Source organism: Rhinolophus hipposideros (assembly GCF_964194185.1).
Source record: "Rhinolophus hipposideros genome assembly, chromosome: 8".
NCBI lineage: Eukaryota > Metazoa > Chordata > Mammalia > Chiroptera > Rhinolophidae > Rhinolophus > Rhinolophus hipposideros.
The window spans coordinates 94,994,082-95,008,094 of NC_138054.1; the positions used below are offsets into that span (position 1 = coordinate 94,994,082).

The following is a 14,013-nucleotide window of genomic DNA, read 5'->3' on the forward strand; positions in this document are numbered from 1 at the left end:
TTCTCACCAGTAACCTCTGGGTGGTACCGGCTGCTTGCCTGGCGTGCGTCCTGTGCTCGGACACGCACCTCTTCTCAGGAACCGTTTAATGAGACTGGTGGCAATGACAGCCAGAAATACTTTGAGAGTGAAATCAAGGACAGTCGTTGATAGGCCTTTACCAGTAAGAAACCTCTGGAGCGAAGTCACTGTAGTGTCCCGGTTTTGAGGGTGTCAGGTGTTTAGCCCCGCCCTGCATAGGCTGCGGCTTCCTGTTGTCAGCAGCGCAGGTCAGTGTGTTATCTCCTAACCCTCTTCATCTTGAGCACCTTTCCACAAGGGTTTCCTGATGGAAACATGCATGCGTGTAAATTGCATACAGGTGTGTACATGCGTGTGCGTGCGTCCTTACTGAGCACCTTCATTTGCTTCATACATCTTCTCACCAGCACTCTTGTTGCAGAGGGAACAGAACAGAGTCCTGGGGGCTGTTGAAGGTCTTCTGAACACAGCCAGCTCTACGGTTTGGGTGGTGTGTGTAGTTCAGGTTATTCGTGACAAAAGGCACAGTGTTTCTGAAAAGGTCTTGTCCTGGTATTTCCTTCTGTGGCTATATTCTCAGTTCTAAAAGTCCAACCCCACTAGGTGCACCTCCTCCACGAGTACCCCGAGAGGTGGCTGTAACTAATGGAGTCAAGAACCCTGCTTCCGATGCTCGTCTGTTAACTTGAGCTGGCTGAGAGCATATCCTTTGTCCTTTTAAATGCCATTCTGTTCAGGGAACACATTCTGTATCCTTTCCACATTGACAGGTTTATCCAGATGTGTGTTTCATGGAGGAAAGTCTCACGCTGACCCTGCGCTGCATTTGGAAGTGGGGTCTGTCCGCCCCCGCTTGCCGTGTCGTCAGTGTGGCAGGCAGAGTGAGACTGGCCTCTGCTCGGAGCTCCTGCGGCTCATTGCTGTGAAGCGCGGAGGGCGGGCGTGAAAGGCTGAGGACGGCCTGTTTCTCCCTTTAGTTCTGTCCGTTTTCGCCCAGACATTCTGAGCTCTGTTAGTAGAAGCTGTACGTTGATGACTGTGGTCCCTCCTGATGAATGGCTTTGGCTGTCACGATGAGAAAAGGTCTGCCTGTCTGGTGTGAGTGTAGCCGGCCCAGCCTTCGCGTCTTGCGGTCTGCTGTGTGTTTCCCATCCGTTTTCTTTCCACTTGACTGTGTTGGTTAGTAGAGCCCCTCTAGCCAGCATGTGGGTGGTGCTTCTGCCTTGCACAGCGTCCAGTTCATTCCCTGCCTTTTGGGGGACTTTCCTGCCTTTTTTCCTGCCTTTTACTCGACTTTTTCAAAGTCGACTTTACCTGTTACTTCTTTGGTTACCTCTGCGCCGCCTGTGTAGAGCTATGAAGGGCTTACAGGGCACGTGTATAATTTTTCGGGGCCCACTCCCAGTGAGCACTGTATCGACTCACGGAACATGAAGGCCCCTGTGGCTGCCCTTCCTCGTGCTTCTCGAGGTCCTCGGTTCTCGTAGGCATTGCGTCTGCAAGGGGTACGAGCCCCACAACACATGGTACATTTTTCCCTTTAAACATTTGGAGACATTTGAAGAAATTTGAGGAGTCTCAGACATTTGCTCACATGGGAGTCGTTCTTGTGCTCCTCCTCCCTTGTAAAAGTGTGAGTTTTCTTAGGGGCCCTCAGCTGGGTGACCTTGTTTATCAGGTCTCCCAGTCCGTGCGGCTCTGCTAACTGCATTCTCTGTTTCCATTTTTCTGAAAATGCCTGTTTTCCTCCATTCTTAAAGAATGTTTTTGCTGCATATAATTCTGAATTGATTTTTTTTTTTTTTTTTTTTTTTTAGAGCTTCCGAGATCCTTCTGTTGTTTTAACGGCTTGGCTGTGATGTCCTTGGTGTGATTCTTTGTATCTCTTGTGCTTTAGTATCCTGAAGCTGTAGGTTTTGTCTTTCACTGAACTAGGGATGTTTTCGGCCATGTCTTCCCCTGTGTTTCGTGTGCTGTGGTCTGTCCATCATGCCCAGGAGGTATGTGTTCAGACCCGATGTCCCCTCGGCCGCTGTGCGTCTGTCTGGTGTCTGTTCTTCAGACTTGCCTGTTTCGGGTCTGTCCTCAGAGCCGTGTGGTTGGTGTCCTCAAGCACCGTTTACGTGTGACGTTCTGATGTGAGCTCTGGAATTTGTTTGCTTTTTAGAAAATAGTTCTTATTTTTCTGTTGAGATTTCCTGTCTTGTGTTAATTACGAGCACGTGGATATCCTTGAGCACAGTTCCAAGAACTGCCTTTAGAGTTCTTGTCTCCATTTCCAGTAGCTAATCCTCGAGGCTGGCCCTGGCGGGGCTCTCTTCCCTCGAGTAGGGGTGGCATTTCCCTGTTTCTCAGCACCTTGAGTAATCGCTGTTGTGCTGTGAGGCTGGTTCTGCTGTGTTTTCCTGGTCTGGTGTTTGCTCCATCAGGTGGCAGCCCGACCCTGTCGGGCCACGACGGCCGGCTCTGACTGTGGTTCATGTGCGAGCCAGGTGTGGGGCAGCTGGGGGCTGACTCACGGGCCCATCCTGTGGCTCTCCTTTCACTTTCTGGTTGCGGTTGCCCAGAACTCTGTCCACGGGCTGTCAAGCAGGTTGGCCACAGATCTCAGGTCTGCAGTGCAGCCGCATGGGTGTTGCCGGTGTGGGCCTGCGTCTGGCAGTGCCTTTCCCGTCTTCCACCGTGGGCTCCCTGACTTGTCCGCCTTTGCTGCCAGTTCCTGTAGAGATTTGTCTTTCTACTTGTCCTGAGCTCGTAGTGGTTTTCTGGGAGAAGGCTGCTCCTGGGGCTGGAAACCGCTGCCCCCCGCCAGTCCTTGTAAACTGGGGCATGCTGTGTTTACCGCACTGCTGTGCGTCCTCAGACGTTCTCAGTCTCGTTTCTAATCAGGGTCAGTGTGTCGGCTCCCAGGTTTAATCAGAGGCTTCTGGATTTTTTAACACTGGGTTTGTTGAAACAAAACTAGTTATTAGAGGGAATAGTTTAGATACTTGTTTCCTTCATGAATCATGAAATTTTACTTCTGGGAGCTGAGTGTTGTTGTGTAAAACATTTGCTCTTTTAAGAGTGTAACTGTCTTCAGATAGGAGACGCAATCGTTAGCTCCAATCCAGTAGAGGTTACAATGCGATAACTTACAACAGTCACACTTCAATCAGCAGGTAAAGGTGTGAGCAGGGTCTGCTGATTAGAGCTTCTTGTTGGGCCCTTTTTCCTCTGGCCTTGAGTGTTGACTTCCGAATACTTTGGTAAGCCATGGTTGGGAGACATTTTTCCGAATCTTAGAGACTCAGCTGCCCACACACTTCACCCGAGCCGTGCCCTCAGCAGGCTTCCTGCCTCCCCCGTGACAGAGCCTGACAGTCTGGGGTGGGAGTCCCTGCGGTCAGCGGCCAGGAGGTGCATGGTGGTCAGGGCTATGTTGCTGCTGTTCCCCTGAAAAGAAGGGCCCACATGGAACCAGGAAAAGCTTCTTTCCCTGGAGCCAGCTGCTCGGGCTTTGGAAGCTCTTGAGCCATGCGGCCGGCACTAAGGTGTGTGGGTTCGCCCCACGTTACTGCGGTTAAGCAAACAAGTTGTAGCCCTGTTACGGTGGAGGGTTCCGCCTTCGGTTTGTGGAAAATGCATTGTCTGTGAAGTGCAGTGAAGGGAAGACCTTCCCTGTAGGTCGCAGAGGAAACATCAGGCGCTTTGGGTCTGGTTGGAGTTCTGCCTTTTAAGAGTCCATCTCACAGAGTGAGGGGCACAAGTGAGAGGTAAACGCAGTGATCGGGACAGACACTGTTACTGCTGTACGTACGTACGTCACGGGAGGATGAAACTTAGCGACAGCTGTTTCTATTGAAGCAGTAGTTGAGAGGCGTTACATTATGTGTGAAAAGTGAGTGATGACGCAGCACTCATTTCTGACGAGGGCACCAGGCCCATTCTCACAGGTGATTTTCATAGCAGATGCCGTGGGCTAACACAGAGGTTTCTTCTTCCCTGAACCTCATGTCGCATTGTAGACGCACTTACCTTGCCTGAGATCATTCAGCTCCAGGAGTCCAACTGGGCTGCTTTTTGGCGGGTGGTTAAATGTGACATCTGATTTAGGCTTTCTGTGGTCACAGCCTGGGGAACTCAGGTCCCACTGCTCACTCGCGACTTCCTAGACTGCCTGCCACCGGTGAGGTGGGGCCTCGTGACACCTCCTATCGGAGCGCGTCGGCCCGCAGCCCCCAGGTGGCTCCCTGAACCTGCTGTCCGTCTTCCTGCCGAGCTGCCCCAGCAGAGAGGACCCTTTTCCCAGGGTTGCCATGCATCTTGACCATGCCCGCTATTGTCCACAGTAGTTCCACAGCTGCCCGGGATTGTGACTGTCCAGATCGGGCTGTCAGACGTCCTCGTGATGGTGAGCCCTGACGAGTGCTGCCAAAAGCCCGAGGCTGAGAGTGCCAGTGGCCCTAAAGGTTTTTCCCGTCCGCGTCTGTTCACGCTGAGTCCAGCTTTTAGCGGAACACAATTCGGAGTTGGCCTTGCTTGGGGTGCTGGGAGGCCTTCCTCCTAATAAACCGTTCTTTGGCATTTCCTCACTTCGATCTTCACGTTCCCTCAGTCCCTCTCGTTCCTCTGCACCAAACGTCTCCAAGAACACGCGTCCCACTCCTCCTCTGCCGCCCGCGCCTGTGCAGCCTTGGGGAGTGCTGGCCTGTCCTCGGGGCCAGGCCCACACGGTCCATCCCTCGAGCAGCCACTGCAGCAGCCGTTTGCTTATGTCCCACTGCAGCTGAGCCGCGAGTGAGAGCAGAGGCAGCTCCCTGGCCGGACAGGTGCCTGCTCTTGTGCCCAGTGCCAGCCAGGCTCACCGTGCTCTGCACGGTGTGGTCGGGTTAAAGGTACAGCGTGCTGTCACGCTCGGAATAGAGGACAAAAGTACATTCATTTGTGTTCTGACCTGTGCTCTCACCCAGAACTACAGTGTCATTTTTAAAGAGTGCGGCATGCTAATCTGTCCCCGTTGTTGGACATTCAGGCAGTTTCCAGTTGTTGCGGGTACAAACATTATTCTAGGAGATAAAGGATTTCTCCAGCCATCCCAGTGCCTCAGGATAAGTTAGCAGGCTGGGTTGTGTGATCTTGGGCTGTGCGTGGGCAGGCTTTGGTGCACATTGGTCACCAGCGGCTCCTCCAGGTAAAGAAGAGAACGTATCTGCTTCTCTGGCACTGGTGCCCAGCCTGGACGGCCACCTCCGTCCTCGGGCGCCTCCATATGACCTTCACGTGCCCTTGACCTCAGTGCCTGCTCTACCCTGGCTCACCTCATCCCTCCATCAGGCTGTGTGCACATGCACACACACCTGGGGCTGTGTCCACCTGACGTAACAACACACACACACACCTGGGGAGGGGGCTGTCTCCACCTAAGGTGACTTCTGTCTCACACACACCTCAGGGAAGTTGTTCACTCTTCAGTAATAACACAGGTGGTAGCCACTAGGTTTTGCGAATCTCTTGAGTGCGCAGACAGCTGTTTCTCCCAGCGGTTCTCTGGACTTGTCCCCAGTTCATGTGGTCCAACAGGCTCCTGAGAGAACTTACGGGGGTTCCTTCTGGGCAGTCTCCACGCTGAGAACTGAGCCCCGCCTTTCTGGTTTCTAAGCCCGCCTCCCTGCTGGCCGGCCAAGGAGGCTGTCCGTCCCGGAAACATGGGGTGCCCACACGGGGCTACCAGGCTGCACCGTTGTGTTTGTATCTGATGGGTTCCTGTCCCAGTGCTGTTGGGCGTGGTGCTCGGTACTGGTTTCCACTTCTTTCTAGGAGAAACAATTTGTAAAACATGCTACCTACCCATTTTACTGCTTTTCCCCTCCATTTACAAAATACAAAAAGCACCCAAACGAATTGTAAGATTATGACCCAGCAGCCCGGACCCTGTTTCATTAAAAGTAATATATTTGAAAGATCCTATTTGAAGGAAGTTAGAAAATGAAAGCTGGAGGCTGCCCTCTTGGACACTCCCTCCTACCCTCTGGGGACGAGTCCTATGTGTGCTGGGAGGTGGGGAGGGGCTCTGCGCCCTCAGCCCCACGGCCACACTGCACGTGGCCTTGACTCAGGTGCCAGTTACTGTTCCATTGGTGGGGTCGCCCCACAGCCCTCCCTCCCACTGCCTGCTGGTCGCAGCGATGCTTGCTGACCTCTGAGGCCCTGCTGAGTCCAGGTCGTGTCGCAGTGCTCGAGCCGTGCTTGTAGTGCTCAGTCTGGGTTGGGGGCACCTCGTGGCTGGGCCAGAGCTGCACGAGGGTGGACACAGGTGGCCTTTGAGGTCGCGCTCTTCGTGTACAACACCTAGGAGAGCCCCTGACCCCTGTGCTCACAGGCGGAGGCTGAGGGCGGTGGCAGTGCGCTGAGGGTCATGGACCTGTGGGGGGTCACCTTACTGTGGGTGCTCCCAGGAGGCGGCATCGGGAAGTTCACTGAGAAGGTGAGTGTGCCCGGAAGGTGCTGTTCTTGCAGGGAGCCCGGCTGATGGAGGCAAGGGTCACTGTGGGCCTGACTTTCAGCGCTGGCTGCTCCTATCCCGTGCGATGGCCGCCGGGACGTGTGTGAATACACATTCTGTTCTAGGCACAGACCTGGTATTTCGAAATTGTCATCTCCTCATATTTTCTCTTTGGGAGCCAGTTCAGTAATAGTTGTTAGAGAAATGCTTTGTTTCCTGGTATTCTTGTACTTTCCACATCCAAAGCCTTCGGTGGATTTCTTCTGCTTCTGATTTTACCGATTCATGCAGCATCACACGTGCCCTGGTGTGGACTGGGGACAAAGTTTCAGGGCACAGGCAGGCCTGGCAGTTAATGCCCACAGGAGCGGCCATGTTGCTGCGTCTCCCCCGGCTGCCGCCGTGGGCCCACGCCCTCCAGCGAGGCTCACTCCCCCACCCCCACCCCGCCACACACACACACACACACTCTCTCTCTCTTTCTCTCTCTCCTCCCCCCCCTCCCCCAGGTTCTCAAGGTCACTCACTGGAACAAAAGCAGAATCCTGCAAGTGACCTACTGCTGTTTGTCCTTTCTTCCTGTGCACCCACAAGGCTGGGGCCAGGAGCTGACGAGGCATTTGTCTTCACCGACATGTGGGACTCCAGGGGTGTCCATTCTATGCTGCCCACAGCTTCTCCACTTACAGGGCCATGGGGTCGTGGCGCGTGCAACTTGGGCTCATTGTGTCTGTTTTCTAGGTTACCTGTCCTGCTGTCGCTTCCTGGACGACAATCAGATCGTCACCAGCTCTGGAGACACTACCTGGTGAGTATCCGTCTCACACTGCTCGCCTCACGTCTGCAGCTCTAGGCAGGTAGGAAATGAGATTCTGGATATTAATCAGGCCTGATGCGAAAGCAGCCTGTCAGTGGTTTGGCTTTCCGTGCGTCGGACGCACGGGAACAGCACACGCTCTGTTCCCCTGCGGTTGGTGTTGCTCCAAGCCACGGCTTTGCCTGGTGTCATCCCCACACCCCAGCCTGTAGGACCCCCGAGGGCACTGAGCTGGCAGAACAGAACTGTCGCCTGCCCCATCTGGGCCACGAGCCAGGAGCTTCCTCCAGCCCTTAGCAGCGTGTGTGTGTTAAGCACCCCCACATCCTATGTCCCTGCTGTAATCGGGACACTGGCTCCCTCTTTGTTGGGGTTTCAGATGACGTGGAGGTCACAGTCACGCAGGCGCTGTGGCCAAGCACTCACCTGATTGTCGTTTGTTTGCTTTGTTTCCCTCCAAATAAAGTTACATTATGAATTGAGATTTGTCTGAAGTAAAAGCACAGAGGTTTCCTGTGGTCCTGGGTGGTTCTGACTGGGTGTCTGAGAAACTGCTTGTCATGTCTCCTGCCGCAGCGCTCTGTGGGACATCGAGACCGGCCAGCAGACGACCACGTTTACCGGACACACCGGGGATGTGATGAGCCTTTCTCTCGCTCCTGACACCAGGCTGTTTGTCTCTGGTGCTTGTGACGCTTCAGCCAAACTCTGGGACGTGCGAGAAGGGATGTGTCGGCAGACCTTCACTGGCCACGAGTCGGACATCAACGCCATCTGTGTGAGTGCTGGGGTCCTGCAGTGTGGTCGGGGGTCAGGCTGGTGCCTGGGGCGCGCAGAATGCATCTTTTCACTTGAAAATGTTTTTAGGGTTAGATGTTCTTTTTTCTATATAAGTACAACTGAATTTACCAGAAGATCCCTGTAGAAAATTCGGTGTGATGTGTTCAGCCATGGGGGGGCCAGCTGCTGTGTGCAGACCATGAGTCTCATAGACGGTGGTGGTGTCTGCTGTGTGCCGGGCCCGCTCCCCGTCCTGGGAAAGTGGGGCTCCCCTGCAGGCCAGGCTTCCCTTGTCCATGGACTTGAGGGGCCTGGCCCTGAGGGGAGACATGCAGGGACACGACGGGTAGGCCGGGGGTCCCTTCCCGGGTCAGCCTGACTGCTGGCGGCCTGCGGAGCAGCCCAGACTCACTGTTGATGCCCACACCTTTATGTTCCTGTGGAAAAACACTAAAATGAAATGTGCTCCTGTGTTGGAGGCACTCCTGCAGCTTACTCAACGCAGAGCCCCACGTCCTGGTTCCTAGGCTGCTGCCCGGCCCCTGTGGAGTGGCCTCCGACTCCTGCCAGAGTCCTGCCCTGGCCGGTGTCTGGTTCTGCGCCAGCAGTAGCCCTGCTCTGGGGCGGTCTGTTTCCGGGATTTACCTTGTGCCTCGGCACACTGTGTGCTTCCTCTCACCAGTTCTTTCCAAATGGCAATGCGTTTGCCACCGGCTCGGACGACGCCACCTGCAGACTGTTTGACCTCCGTGCGGACCAGGAGCTCATGACCTACTCCCACGACAATATCATATGCGGGATCACTTCCGTGTCGTTCTCCAAGAGTGGGCGCCTGCTCCTCGCAGGCTACGACGACTTCAACTGCAACGTCTGGGACGCGCTCAAAGCCGACAGGGCAGGTGGGTGAGCGTCGGGCCGTCTGTCTCCGTGCCATCCACGGCGCGTCTTTCAGGCTGGACTGGCTCCTCACACACGCCAAACAGTGGAGGTTTCTGTCGGTCAGGCTGGCAAGAAACGCATGCCCCTGAGTGTACTGCCAGCCCCACGGCGTGGCCTGGACAGGGGCAGGGGACAGGCTGGAGGCACCCAGCCTCTGGCTCCCCACGTGCACTGTGAGGGCCATGGGTCTGCCACATTGGCGGGGACAGGTGGGCGGCTGGGTGTTCAGGCCCCACCTGCTGTCGCTCCCATCCGGTCGCACATGAGGAACTGTCGCCTGCTGATGGAGCACAGGCCAGGCAGTGTGCCAGTGAGGTGTAGAGCCCGAAGCCACACAGCGAAGGCAGGAGTGGTGGTGCCACTTGCATCGCGACGGGGGGCGAAAGACAAGGACTGGCAGGGTGGGACGGACTGAGCCCTCGTGTCGTTGAGCTCTGTTAGGCTCAGTGCTCAGGGAGTGTGACCCCGGGGCCTGTGGGGTCTCACCTTGCATCTGCTTCTGAGTGGCTCTACTCCCTGCCCTGGGAGAACTCTCCTGTTTCCCCTGCTCCCGCCGCCTGGGCCCCAGCTCCCTGTTCACGGTGCAGCTGAGCACCCTGGAAGCCAAGCGAGGCCGTGGAGAGCCCTGCTCCACCTTGGAGGCTGGTTCCCTCATGCAGCTGTGACGTTGCTGGGTGCAGGTGGTGGGTGTGGGTGGGGGTCTCTGAAGTCAGCACTCAGTTCCTGTGGAAGCGCAGGACACTGGCTGATGATTATGGTGTTGATGGGAGGCCTGTCTCTGTGACCCTCACTGCGTCCCACACTAGGCCCGGGGGTCACAGATGCAGGAAGGACAGCTCACAGCTCACACTCTTGTGCGGGCATTGCCTGAGACTGAGGTAGTTCGGGTTTTTTGTTTTAGTTCTTGCCTTTGCAAGTGCTCAGGAGCTGCTGTGAGAGGCCCTACTGTGTGTGTGTATGCACCTGTTCCTGTCACCGTGCTGCCCGGGACAGGCTGATCGCCGGTGGTTCTGCAGTGTGTCTTGTGGGGACACCTGTCCTGGCTGGAGGTGTACCCACAGTATTTCCAAGACAGAAGCGCCCTAGCCCCCGCGCCTCAGGCTTCAGTCTAATTTCCAGCCGACCAGACCATTCCCGGCATCCTCTCCTGGCCACCCAGCCCTTGCAGGACGGGCCGTAGCGGGTCCTGGGCTTGCCTCACAGTGTCACTGCGTCACTGCGTGAGACAGACATCTTTGGGACCCAGAGTGACTGCTGTCATCGCTTCCAGGTGTCTTGGCTGGGCATGACAACCGCGTCAGCTGCCTGGGGGTGACTGACGACGGGATGGCTGTGGCGACAGGGTCCTGGGACAGCTTCCTCAAGATCTGGAACTAAGCCGGCAGGTAAGGGGGCAGCCCAGTGCCCTTTTGTGCTCGTCCTGCATGTAGTTCCTGGGACACATGTGATGGCATCCGCGTGGTTTCCTGCTGAGTTCTGAGCTGGCGTTGATGGGCTGGGAGCCACTGTAAGGGGCCTCGGAGCCTCGTGCCTCGGAGCAGTGGGAAGCACAGCTCTGAGAATGTGTCCAAGTTTAAGGCTGTTCATTGTGCGATTTTTTTAAACTCTGTTTGAAACAGCAGGTGGACGCCATGGTGACTGGAAGACCACCCCACCCTGAAGCGTTACAGTGACAGCATTTCCAATCCACCCTACTAATGTGGACGCCCCCACCCCCACCCCGAACTACAAAAGGGCAAGATCTTTCCTTCACTTCACTGCTGAGACCAAGAGCACAATCCCCACAGAGAATCTGCTGTAAACTCGACGACTCGCGCATTCCTTCCGGGACCACTGTCGTGTCTTTTTGTCTTGAATGAATTTAAAAGGAAATACTGTAATAAAAATGTTAACCAGAGAGTACACTTGAGTGTGATTGTGAGACACACCAGCTCACTAGTTGGTTTGAAGTTAAGACCAGGGACCCTGTTGGGGAGATGCTGGTGCAAAACCATTGCGGACTTTACCTGTAATAGCTCTGAGTTTCAGGTGGTGTTCGTAACAGGATTTTGAAAACGTTCGTATTTCCTTTTTAAGACATCTTATCTCCCTTTATGTTCACTAGTTAGACAGAGAAAGAGGGTCTAGTGCAGCCTCTCTGAAATTGTCAGTGATGTAAACTTAGTCCCCGGTTTTTCTTTTTTGTCTGGTGTCCCAGAATTGTGCACAGATGTGGCCTAGAAAGGACAACGCTGAGAAGTGACGTCACCAGGCACATGCTGTTGACAGTCTAGGATGTGTGACTGTCACTGGCCAAGTCCAAACAGGCACCTTCTGCCCTACCCACCCTGCCTTCTCAGTTTCTCACCTGCCCAGCCCGGCCTTCCCTGTGAAGTTGGGGGGAGTCTCTAACAACTGCCTGGCTCCACCCCGAGCCCCACCCGGCCTTCGAGAACCTCTGTTTTCAAGAGAGGTGCCCATCCTGTGCTCGGATAGTCAACTCTTTGTGTATGAAACCATGTACAAATCAATGTTTTGAAAATAATGATCTCAAAGTTTCTAAGTTAAATTTTAAAAAATTTGGTCGTTTGACATATTGGGTGGGTGAACTCTTAGACTCGCATGCTGTAGAAATGCTCAACCGTGCATATAGGACTCAGTCCTTAGTTGTTCTTTTCTTTTAAGAAATAACCTCTGACTTGTAACCATTGCGGCTCTCTCTCCACTTCCTGTCGCGACTCTGCACGCTCCGGAAGCAGTACAGTCCGCAGCTCTACACGCTTGAGTAGCAGGATAAGTCACTGTTTCTTCGTTTCTTTAAACAAGTCCTGTTCCAAATGATCGCTGTTGGATTCTGGGGGGTGGGGGCAGGGGCGGGCAGCCGGCCTTCCTCTTCACAACTTCCTCTCGGCCTGTGTCCCCCGTGGAGTGAGCCTTGGGCATGGGACACAGATCAGCTTCCTGAGGCGGACATCTCTGGGTCTGTGGCGAGCCCGGGGCCAGCAGCAGCGTTTGGACAGGAGCGTGGTGGCCCCACACTCCCGTAGCAGCAGTAGTGGCTTCTCGTCTGTCCGTCTGCAGCACCCTGTACAGAAGTGCGGACACGCGGGGGCCTGGGCCTGCAGAGTCAGCGGGAGCCCCAGCCCTTCCCATCCACACCTCTGAGCTGTCTGCTCCCTGTACCCTTCCACCTTTCATATTTAATTTTACGTCTGTACTGCAAGGAAGCTGGCTGCAAGATAGATACTGTATTAAACTGTACTGTTATTTAAGATGTAATAAAGCAGTTGGACATCAGGGCCTGGTGTGGCTGCTTCTTGGAGGCGGCCGCCTTCCCCGCGCACCAGGACTGGCCGACTGGTCACCTGGGCAGTGCCTCACCGCCCCTGGGCTGCCCACTCCTGCCGTCTCTTGTCCCCATCACAAGGATTCCATGAAAGGAGGGTCCTCTGACAGGCCCTTCAGAGCAGCATGGGCCCTTCAACCCTGTCCACCTGTCACCATCCAGACTGACCCGTGCTGTCCTGGGGTGGCCCTCACTCCCTCTTCACTCGCTGAGATATCTGAGGACGTTACTCCAGAGATAGCCTTCCCTTCTGACTGCAGTGTTCATCTCAGTCTGAATAAAAACCAGCATCCTGGAAGAAAAAATGAGCATCTGCTACCAGAGTGAGACAAAATCTTAGAGTGCGAGAGTGGAGGACAGCAGCTGCCACCTCTTCCCAGGGCGGGGCTCTCAATGTGGCCCCACCCCTGGGGACTGGAAGACGACTGTCCGGTCTGCCCTGCGTTCTGCCCTGCGGTGACAAGGGAGTCCTCAGCACTACATACCCGCCGCCCCTACCTGCCTGGGGGACTGCTCCGGGCTGCTCCCCGTGGGCGGGGTGAGAAAACGCCCACCCTGCCCCGCCCCTGCCTCAAATCCTGCTGTGTCCTTCCCAGAGCCAGGGCCAAACTGCCACTCCGCCTCCTCGCTGAGTGATCTCTGGCAAGTTACTTGGCCTCTCTGTGCCCCCAATTCCCCGTGAAAACCGACCACAAAAGCACCTGCTTCCTAGAGGCCTTGTGAGAATTCAGGGAGTCCCTTGTGTGCGAGGTGCTAGTGTGGGCGCGCTGGACGCTTCACCACCAAAGACACCACCCACCCACCCCAGGTTCGCAGCTGTGGTGCTCCCCCTGCCCGGTGCTCTTCCTGTCTCCAGTCAGGGCGGGTCCCTTCGCAAGGGGAAGGTTTTGCTCTGACACAATTGTGTGTCTGGCACTTAGCAGGTCTGCAGGAAGAGAGACTGCTCCCTCACCCCGTCTCCTAAAACCTGCCAAGTGGACAGTTTTGAACACTGGCCCTTGGGGAGGTAAGACCAGGCAGGAGGGGACAGACTTGTCCTAGGCATGCTGGCTGAAGGCCAGAGACTGGGAGACAAACAAGATGACCTCCGTGTAGACATACCCCCGCCACAGGGATCCTGGGGGCCCCCGGCCTCCCCTGCAACCCAGGCCCGTTTAGTGTGCTGGGCAGCCTCTGTTTATCCAGTTCTTCCAGTTGGGCACAGCAGAGGCCAGAGCTGGGAGCAGGAGCCACTCCTTCCTGCCACCGCACCTGAGAGCCTGGGGCACCCCCTGACTGCACCTGAGAGCCAGGCAGCTGCCCCCAGGCTGCACCCAAAATCCAGGGTGCCCCTGCCCCCCCCATGAGTCCAGCTGTGGGAGAGCAGCCCCATCAAACGCTGCCCTCCATGGCCCAGGCTCCGGGCTTTTCCCTTCCCATCAACCCTGCTGTCCCCCATCATTCAACCCTCACAAGAAGGTGTGTCCAGGTTTTGGGGGTGTGAAGCTTATACAATATGGGAGCCATGTTTAAAAAAAAGAATACAAAGAAACACCAAATTATGTTAAGAGACTGCAGCTCTGCCTGCAGGAAGATTACAGCATGAGCGTGTCACTCACGCTGACCCAGAAGGAAGACTTTCTGCCTTTCCAGACTCCTGAGCCCCCC

At 55.4% G+C, this 14,013-nt stretch overlaps 1 protein-coding gene across 4 annotated transcripts in view; it reads left to right on the forward strand.

Annotated features, from left to right (window-relative positions):
• The window catches only part of GNB1 (G protein subunit beta 1), a 68,018-nt gene extending 55,701 nt beyond the window's left edge, over positions 1 to 12,317 (forward strand). For all 4 annotated transcript variants that reach the window (XM_081057056.1, XM_081057057.1, XM_081057054.1 and 1 more), the window contains exons 7-11: positions 7,247 to 7,313; positions 7,899 to 8,100; positions 8,785 to 9,001; positions 10,312 to 10,426; positions 10,661 to 12,317. In XM_081057056.1, the coding sequence (XP_080913182.1) occupies positions 7,247 to 7,313; positions 7,899 to 8,100; positions 8,785 to 9,001; positions 10,312 to 10,418 (593 nt within the window). In that variant the 3' untranslated portion in view covers positions 10,419 to 10,426; positions 10,661 to 12,317. The remainder of the gene's footprint in view (positions 1 to 7,246; positions 7,314 to 7,898; positions 8,101 to 8,784; positions 9,002 to 10,311; positions 10,427 to 10,660) is intronic.
• The last annotated feature ends 1,696 nt before the right edge of the window (positions 12,318 to 14,013 follow it).